Raw genomic sequence first — 9,858 nt, forward strand, 5'->3', positions numbered from 1 at the left:
CTTGCTGCAGTAGGAGTGGGTGTATCACTGCTATAAGGTACCGACACAACTTATCTAATTTTAATCAAATTATTAAGAAATATATTAATATTCATAACACTAAAAATATACTGTGAGGATATATTATATGGTGAGTTTAATATAACTAATTGGATGTTGTAGATGTTGATGTTTTTCCCTATAAATGAATTAATTTAGAAATGCCTGATTCAAAATAAAATTAAAATGAATTATAACTTAAGACGAATAGAGTATATGTCTTGCCCAGCTAAAAGATGCATACGTAAGGTGTAGCGAACAATGATGTTAACCTGCGATCTTGTGATAAAGAGCTATAAAAAAACATGTTTCTCTGTGGAATTTTGCAAAAAAAAAATCTTGGAATGGAGCACTAGGAAAATATTGTCTCTTGTAAAAATATTACTTGAAAATGCGTTACAGTACTTGAACCATGGGTAAAAACTACTCCATAACTATTTTTTGACAAATGTGAGCACATTCTAATACCACTACATATATTTCTTCTCCTAAACTCATTCAGATTTGTTTAGTTTTAATTACCACACTATCTTATTATTCTTTGTAAAGTACGCTAAAGACATCCAAATCCGTGGTGTTTAGAAAATAGACTAACTAATTTTAAAATAGATTAGTTAGCATGTTTCAAGTATGATAAGATTTCGATAGGAAAGGACTCACGTTTTAGCTTTCTTGAATTTGAAACCAAGGACCTCCAGAGTAAAAGGCAGCTCCTCAGTCTCAATTATCTCATTCTCATTTCTCACGAAAGAAAAACCGTTACATCATGTGGCCATCCACTATCGCTCACAATCCTTGTTCGCCACGAGCAAATCGCACGACACTTCCCTCTCATCCTCCAGTAAACAAACTGTAAAAATATGGCAAAAGAAATCGAGTAAAAATAAAAAAAATAAAAAAACGGTCGAAAAGCGCAAAAGGCCCGCACGCCCCTGCGTCTATTTGCTTGCGCAGCGCCACCAAAGGGAGCCTCCCCCACCTCCCCCCATCCCGTACCACGCGCCGGTAAACTTCCGTCTCCTCCCACGCCTCAATCTCCCATTCCCCCGAAACCCTAACCGCCACTTGGTCCCTTCCCGGAGCGGCCGAGCCCCTCGCCATCCTAGGCTTCGGGCGGGAGTCCGCTGCGCGTGGGCTGCGGCGGAGATGGCCTCGTCGTCGGCGTCCTCGAGGCACCAGGTCACCATCACCCTCGGCCGCAGCGGTCAGGTGAGCCGCCCCTGTCGTCATTCTCCGCTAGGGATTCGCTGTCGTTCAGGGTGTTGATTAGAAACGGAGCGGAAGAGGAAAGGGGGGCCAGAATGATCTGGTGGAGGTCCGTGTAGCTATTGGCTAAACATCGAATCTAGCGTCGGGGGTGTGGGGCATTAGTTTGAGGGATGATACGCGATTTGGTGTGTTGAATCTGCCATGCATGTTGTTGGATTCGGTTGTTTTATCTGCCGAGGGTACAAAAACTTGCCATGCTCAGGGGACGCTGGTACCATCTTGTGAAGGTGGCTTGATTTGTGGGTGACTGACAACCTAATAGCTTCAGGTTTGACTGTTAGGGTGTGTGAGCTGACACAAGCTATACCTATGTGGTTGCTCTAATGCTGTGGAGTCTAGCAGAGGAATCTCTGGATCTACTGCAGTTGTATTATTTGCTTGTCTCTTCGGCATGCTTGGAGAGAAATAAGAGGGAACTGTTATTATGTGCATATGTGGTAAGTAGCACTCGATAGCACTTTAGTGACAGAATATTTTGACTTGGGGAAAACTACAGAAGCTTGTGTAATGGATGTTCTCTTGCAAGCTTTGTTTAGGGCATGCCCTTTCCAGTAGTGTTTATTTGTACCTGTTGGTTATATTGAAGATTACCAATCTGTTGTATGCACGTTCAGATTTTTTGTGCTGTTAGTGATGAGGTATTGAGATCTGAAGTGCCCCACATCTTTTATGCTGCTAGTATCATTAGTATCATTCAATCCTTCAGTAAAGCTACTTACACGACCTCTTCTATGTGCATGGTTATGTTTTATTTTATGTATAATAAGTTGTTTCTACGCTATCTTGGATTTGTTAAAGTATTCAAGAACAGCTTTTAAGATTTTCCATGAGGTGAAATGCTAGCTGGACAGTTGCCAATTCTCTTGAATTGCCTACTTGCGTTTTGAAAATTTGATATCAGCTTCTTGACCTTTATTTCCTTCACCACAGGTTGTCAAAAGGAGGGCTATATCTGATGTTACTAATGATGATGAAATGCCATTGTCGGGGAAAAAACGATCTATGAGGGAGAGGTTAGGAAGTAATGTGACTGATTCTGATTTTTATGAAAGCCGGCATAGAAACAAAAGGTATCCAAAGGATTCTTGGATCTGCTGTTTTCATCGTTTTTAAATGCTGCAAATTTCTTAGTTACATTGTACTATCCAAAGTATTCTTTGCAGCATCACATGAGGACAGAATTCGTTTCTTTGTGGTACTTCACTCCCAATTGTGTGAAGCTTCACAATGTGAAACTTTTAGTCACTCAAAAACTTGCCTAAATGCTTCTAATGTATTAGTGTAAATTCCAGTGCATCATGTAGCCTATGTATTTGGATTACCGCTATTACTATCAAATATTTTCCATTGTATTGATGATCATCTGAAGCAGATGTTATTAATTTACTGAATACTCAGATACTGTTCTTTCTTCAGGTGTGGCATTGACTTTATTATCATCCCAAGTCCAAAATTTAGCTCTTGTCCATATTTTACCAAATTAGAATATCTATATATATGGATATGCATTACGCTACCCTCCACTGCATATGACATCCACCTTTAGCATATATTTTGTTAAGCATTTTCTTTTGAAAGACCATAGTACATGTAGTCCGGTTTATGTTTGTTTTTTGTTACATTCCGTCACTGCAAGCTTTAGCTCACTCTATGTTCTTCTGTACTGTGGCTGCTCTTAATTGATTGCTTAGCACTGTGGTTGCTCTTTCGCTTTGCAGGCAACAGACAGAAAGTGATAGCTCACATGGAGATGATGGTTCAGGTGATAATAAACCTTAACTTCTAGTATTCGTTCACTAGGACTTGAAGATGTCCAACACTACTTATGTTGTTGCATTGGCCTGCAAAATATTTGAAGATTGCCAGGTTGGCAAGGATGATCTGAGACTGAAACTTATGAGGAAAGGCTTGTTACAGAGAAGCAATGGTGGCGCAGAACAGAATGGAGTGGATCTTCGGGAAAAGCTTTCCCGAAATCAGAAGAATTTGTCGAGATACGATGCAAGAGGCCATGCACCAGAATCAAGGGCTAGGTATGATATGAGAGACAATCCTCCAGAGTTAAGGTTTAGATATTCTTCGAGAGAGGATGTCCTAGGATCAAGGCCCTCTGCTGTTGTAAGTCGAGTTCCTTCTGCAAGAAGTGTGGATGATTTGTTAAAGATGGAGTCTTCAAGAAAACCTTACTCCTCATGGGCAACTGATGGTTTGAGGCACAGATCACCTGAAAGGCACACAAGCATTCGGGGTGATGCATCTCCACCAAGAGCTTATGATCAGATTAGGTCTTTGCCATCCCTTAGATCTGTTGGTTCCTCAAGACCTCAGAGTTTTATTACAAGAGATGCTCATGACACATCAAGAGCTCAACCATATCCTGGCAAATCCACCATTTCTGCCGATGCAGTACAGAGAGCTAATGGAATCACTTCATCTAGTTCAGCTCTGCCTACAGCCCCTGTTGTGGTTTGTATCTGCACTTTTTCTCATGGACCTGAATTTATCAATGCTTCTGAGGAGACAAAGGAAATTTTAGAGCCAACTTCATTGATTTATTTGCTCTCACCATTTTCAAGTTGTTTCTGAAACCACATCTGCTATCTGGTCTGTAATGCTGTAGGCATTATGAAACTAACATTTAAACAAGAAATTGAAATTTTGACATGTATCTTTGCCAATAAGCTCCGTGTTGCACATTGGCTTGGTCTTGGTGGAGTGGTGGTATATTTGCTCATTTTTGTGGTTATTTGTTGATAGTATCAACAACCTTCTTAGAATAAACACTAACAACCTTCATCATTGAAAAATGATCATTCATTGATGTTCCTGATACAGCTTATTGAAACTTGCTATATTATCATAGAAAAAACACATTTGAAATGGATGTGATCTTTTAACTTTTGTTCAGTTTGCCCATGGTTACCTAGGAGTCTAAGTTCCTTATCAAAATTGTACTAACAAATTTTATGGAGTCACATGAATTTTATTAGACTATGCAATCATTTACTACTGCTTGTGCTTGTTATGACATTGCTCTATGGAATTTTGCAGAAAGAAGTGCCGCAAACGGTTACTGAATTGCTGAGTTCTCTGGGACTGGAGAAGTATCTTGTTCTCTTTCAGGCTGAGGAGGTAACCTTCGAGGCTTCAATTACTAAATTATTTGCTTCAATCTATTTAAATATTTTTTGTGGGTAATATCACGCATTTTGTTTCAATTTAGTCATTGTACCATTGCATGGATCATGAACAAGCTCTCTAGAAGAGCTCTTGCGGTTTTAGAAAGCATGTTAGTTCATAGAATGTTGCAGTTTTCTTCTTAGGTCCTCATCATTATTCTTGCATTGTTATCTATTCGATGTTAGGGATTCATGCTTTTTACCTGTTTTCCAATGCGATAGTTCAAGACTTTGCTACCTTTTTTTTAAGTTTATGCCTGATCCAGATATTCTATGTGACTATTGTGATGCATAGACTTGAATTTATGAGATTATTAGGATGTATAACTTATGGAGTGATTATTGTGACCATACTGCAACATTTTTTTGGGCAAACTATTTACTTGTTTGCAGGTGGATATGGCTGCATTGAGACAAATGGGAGAGAGCGACCTCAAGGACATGGGGGTACCAATGGTAGGTTAGAAATGTGCTGCCTTTTGGTATTACCATGCTAACCTGCAACATATTAGCATCTCTGTGGAAAAGCTAACACTTGTTAGCATGTGGACTTGCCAAAATGTGTCCATATGTGCAATGTATGAAACTTCAGAGTTTACATTTTTTTTTCCTACTCAGTACTGTTGCTATAACGGTTAAATTGAATTAGACTATGGATAAGAGACTTGGGTGAAGTTCAACATGAAGTCGACAGGCTACCTGGTTCTTGTTTCTGTCAAAAAGTAGAATCATACTGTTTCTGCTAGCAAAGTAAACTGATTAGCTTTATTTTTGGGTAGAAATGGAGCTCATGTTAAATATATTATGCTATATTACATACTTTTGTCACTCCAAGCATATACACTTGGCTTATATGGCCATAATGTGGAAATAATGGCTAGAAGACAAGCACCTTGTCCCTTACCAAACAAGAGGGCTTCGTGTTGTCCCTTCACAGTAAATATGAGTTGTGGGCTGTGGCGCAACCTAGGCTGATGTCTCAGTTCTCAATATATATAGGGGAAAAAGATGCAACCTCAGTTTATACTCAACATTTCCAACCAGTCTTGTGGTGTCTTGCGTGCGCCTTGTTGCCTTGGCGGCAACTTGGCGACAAAGATTAACTAGCTCCTATTCCAACTACTGCTGGGAAGAGTGGCTAACTGTATTCTTTGAATGTTTTCGCTGAAAATGGTTACCCATGCTTTTATTAATTGAACCTGCATTGTATCTTCCAGAATTGAAAAGGCCTCCTTGTTTACAAACATCTACCTAATGGATGTCAGAAATGAAATGTAGCAAAGCAGAAGTTTACTTCCAATTATTAAAGTTCTCCATTAGACTTGTTTTCTTGTCTTAGAGCCCTAAACATTGTTCTACAATGACCTATCTTCAGATGCAACATTGTTTAACGCAAACCACTGTTTTCTTCAAGAAAAACACTGTTTTATTATGTGTTTCTAATTGTATATGCTAACCTGCATTGTTTTCTTGTTTATTTTGCCTGCAACTCTGAATCCTCCTGTTGATTGTTTTTAACCTAACCCTAAATAAATAGATCTTCAGCAATTTCTTGAAAAGTCTTACTGAATTGTTGTTATTAGTTCTTTTTTCTGAACCAGTTGTCTGTACTGGTTTGTCTAGTTGGATGCAGTTTTGATGTATGTTTTTTTCCCCCCTCAGGGCCCGAGGAAGAAGATTCTCCTTGCAATAGGTCCTCAGTCGAAGTCTCGGCAAAGATGAGCAGCATGATCTGCGATTTGGGAACTGGAAACATTTGTTTGGCAACTGCAAATTATTGGTGTAACTAAAGAATGCCTTACTGCAGATTTTTGTACATCTTTAGTGGCTGTCTTAGTTGCTGATAGATTAAGTTCGTGCCTTTGTTGACACGTGTAAAGTCTTATCTGTCAGCTGTTAGAGCAGCAGTCTTGAAACTGGTGGATAATTACCAGTCTAGAATTTGGTGGGGGTATATTAGAACGGCTATGATCAGATCACAATGCCATCTTTCATAGTACATGATAGCATTGAGGACCGAATGATCCATCATCCACTGCAGGTTCAAATCTAACGTTTTGTTGTGTTCATTGCTCGATTATTATTGTTGATGTGCAGTGTTTCTACTGGGTCAGCCTGCATTTGCAACGTCAAAAGCTCACGCTGGGTTGAGCTCGTATCATCATCATAAACCACGAAACATGGAATCTCAATTGCCGCAACATGCGAGACAGGCTACTGCTGCAACATCGTTTAGAGCTCATAGCCACCATCGGAGAGCTTGCCGCTTGCGTGGCTGGCTGTGGAGGAGTTCACCATCGGAGAGCTCATCGCTGAAGAGTCCATGTCCACCTAGATCTGCTCTTGCCGGCGCAGATGAGCGTCAGACCTCGGGGTACGCCGCCACCGGCGAGACGGCAACCTCGCCTGAAGGATGGTCGCGCGCGGAGGTTGCTGGCCGTTTGTTCACGCGAGCGGCGGTACGAACGAACGATTCATTACAATTTTTCGACTTTGGAAGAATGCCATTACAATTCATCTATTTTGAAACTTGCCATTACAATTCTTACCTTTTTTGAATTGTGCCATTTTATATGTCTTTGATGCCCTTGGACCCACTTGCAGACAAACGTATTTCCGTATGACCCAAAATACCCCTGCAGCTTCTCTACCTTCAACTCACTGACGTGTGGGACCCACACGTCAGCTTCTTCTTCAACCTCCTCCCTCCTCTCTTTGTACCAGACCACCACGCGCTGCTCACCTCCCCCTGCCGTCGCCGGGCTTCTCCTCGCCGGGGAGCAGGAGTTCCCCAACCCACCTCTGCCTTCCACTCCCAATCCAAATCGATCCCGACCTCGCAGTCGCCGCGGGGATTCCATCTCGCCGGCGCCGCCGCCCGGAACCCACCTCCTCGTACCACGAGCTCTGATGCGGGCCAAGGTTCCCCGTCGGCGTGCTCGGGCTGCCGTTCCAGTCGAGCCTCGCGGCGGGCGGCGACCCGCGCCGCGAGCTCCGCTTCGACCTCTCCACCGCCTTCGCGTCCGGCCCGGCGCTCCGCCTCTCGTACCGCCCCAACGACTCGGGCCTCCCCTTCGCGCTCGCCGTCCGCGCGGGGCTCGGCCCGCTCGGCTCCCCGGCGCGCGCGCCCTTCGTGCTCACCGCCGAGTTCAACCTCCTCTCCTCCGACCCCTCCACGCCGGCCTTCTTCCTCCGGCTCAAGCCCCGCCTCGGCGACTTCTCGCTCTCCCACACGCTCCGCTCTGCCGCCGACGGCGCCGCCCCGGCGCCCCGTAAGGTCGGGGAGGCGCCCCCCGATGCCGACGGCCTCGGCCACGGCCGCGAGCAGGAGTTCGGCTACAGGCCGCCGTTCTCGTTCACCGGGAGCGTGCTCGCGGCGGCGGGGACCAAGAGCGGGGTCGGCGCGCTGCTGTCCGGGATGCGGCTGACGACGCGGAGCGTGCTCCCGCTGTGGGGCGGGGCGAGCCTGCGGTTCAACTGGGGCCTGCGCGTGCCGCCGGAGCTCCTCGCGGACGGCGGCGGCGGCCGCAGCAGCAAGGGCGCGCGCGCCCGTCAGCAAGATGCCGCTGCTGGTCATGAGCAAGCTCTCCATCGAGCAGTCCCCGCGCGCCGACGCGGGCAGCAGGAGCCCCTCCCAACTGTGCGTGGACGCGCCGGACGGCCCGGGAGACGGCGAGGCGGCGGCGTTCTCGCTGGTGAGGCGGCAGCTGGAGTCGCTGAACGTGGACAACATGCTGCTGCGCCGCGCGGTGGTGGTCTGGTGGAGAGAGGAGGAAGGAGGTTGAAAAAGAAGCTGACGTGTGGGTCCCACACGTCAGTGAGTTGAAGGTAGAGAAGTTGCAGGGGTATTTTGGGTCATACGGAAATACGTTTGTTTGCAAGTGGGTCCAAGGACATCAAAAACGTATAAAATGGCACGATTCAAAGAAGTGAAGAATTGTAATGACAAGTTTCAAAATAGGTGAATTGTAATGACATTTCGAAAAATTGTAATGGCAAGAATAAAAAAACCCATTTCTTTTCATCCCCGTGACCTACCAGACCGCTAGCGGCGGGGAACCCAACCGCACGGCTCCCGGCGACGGCGCGATGCGGCGGCAGCCCTTCTCCCGGCACGATGGCTTCTTCGCCTCACTTCAGCGGGTGGAGGACCGGCTGGCCTCCGAGCAGCATCAGGGGCAGGAGCAGGACCCGTCGCCGGCGCCGCCGGCGACGGCATGCCAACCCGAGCCGGCGCCGTTCTCGGGCACCACGACGACCGCGTCCCTGCTGCTGCTCCTCGACACAGCACCGCCCAGCGTGGCCGCCAGCGGCGACAGCAGCGGCCCAGCGCTGGATTTCCTCACCGCCCTCACCGAACAGGACGCGCGCGTCCAGCTTCAGCAGGACGACGACGACGATGACAATGGCGGCGGCGGTGTCGAGGAGGACATTGCGCGGCTAATGGCGCTGCTAGGCCTGTCGCCCCCGCCACCGGACGGAGATGACGGCTGCGACGCTGACGGCAGCACGGGCGGGTGCGACTGCAGCGGCGCCGACGGGTTCCTGGCCAAGGTCGTCGGCGTGGCCGGCCCCAAGTGCGACGGGGAGAAGCGGAGGCTGGACGCCTGGATCCGCCATTATTACCACTGCGGGGAAGGCGGCGGGTGCCGGGTCAGGGAGCCCGCGAGGCTGGTGCACCTGCTGCTCGCCAGGGCCTCCAGCGACGCGGCGGCCGTCGCAGCCCCGGCCACCGTGGTGGACTTTCTTGAACGCGATCCAAAATAGGGGAACATGTGTAAAATATCGATCCGGAACTTCTGAATATGCCCCTGATTTGGATCGCGATGAATAGTCCCCATCTAAAATAGGGATTTATGTGTAAAATTTTGATCGGTTTTTGCAATATACTCCCTCTGTCCTGAAATGTCGGATATTCTAAGTTTAAATTTTGTACTAAAATGTAAAGTATTTTAGGCTGAGAGTGGATCGAACCATTTTAATTGTGCATCGTTTTCGGATCTCTTCCAATAGAAAAGAGCATGCTACATTAATTAGCACATATTTAGTTACCCAAATAGAGTTTCATTGCTTAATAATTAGAGGTAGGAGAGTTATTTCTCCATCTCCATAATCTGTTAGAAAAATTTTAGAATGACCTACATTTCAAGATGGAGGGAGTACCATTTAATTTGGACCGTGATTAATAGTCGCAATCCCGAGTAGGGGTGTACGTGTAAAGTTCCGATCCAGTTTTTATAATCCATTTTGAATCGTGATTAGATCAAATTGGTTTTGTAGCGACGAAAGATGACAACTTTCGTAAAATACTACAAAAAACATTCGGCTCCGTAAAAATATAAGATACCAATGGGAGCTAATGTTACAGGAA

The 9,858-nt window shown here is 45.9% G+C and overlaps 2 protein-coding genes and 1 pseudogene across 2 annotated transcripts; all 3 read left to right on the forward strand.

Moving 5' to 3' along the window:
* The first annotated feature begins 1,000 nt into the window (after positions 1–1,000).
* On the forward strand, positions 1,001–6,540 carry LOC120642350. The gene is made up of 7 exons (XM_039918814.1): positions 1,001–1,248; positions 2,239–2,378; positions 3,027–3,070; positions 3,167–3,774; positions 4,360–4,440; positions 4,881–4,943; positions 6,150–6,540. Exons 1-7 carry the CDS (start codon positions 1,186–1,188, stop codon positions 6,207–6,209), a joined length of 1,059 nt encoding a protein of 352 aa, XP_039774748.1. The 5' UTR covers positions 1,001–1,185; the 3' UTR covers positions 6,210–6,540.
* Positions 6,541–7,070: 530 nt separating this feature from the next.
* Positions 7,071–8,379, forward strand: LOC120642351 (annotated as a pseudogene).
* Positions 8,380–8,576: 197 nt separating this feature from the next.
* LOC120642352 lies at positions 8,577–9,469 on the forward strand. Its single transcript, XM_039918815.1, has one exon. It carries the CDS (start codon positions 8,577–8,579, stop codon positions 9,252–9,254), a length of 678 nt encoding a protein of 225 aa, XP_039774749.1. The 3' UTR covers positions 9,255–9,469.
* The last annotated feature ends 389 nt before the right edge of the window (positions 9,470–9,858 follow it).

This window comes from Panicum virgatum, chromosome 7K, assembly GCF_016808335.1.
Source record: "Panicum virgatum strain AP13 chromosome 7K, P.virgatum_v5, whole genome shotgun sequence".
Classification (NCBI taxonomy): Eukaryota; Viridiplantae; Streptophyta; class Magnoliopsida; order Poales; family Poaceae; genus Panicum; species Panicum virgatum.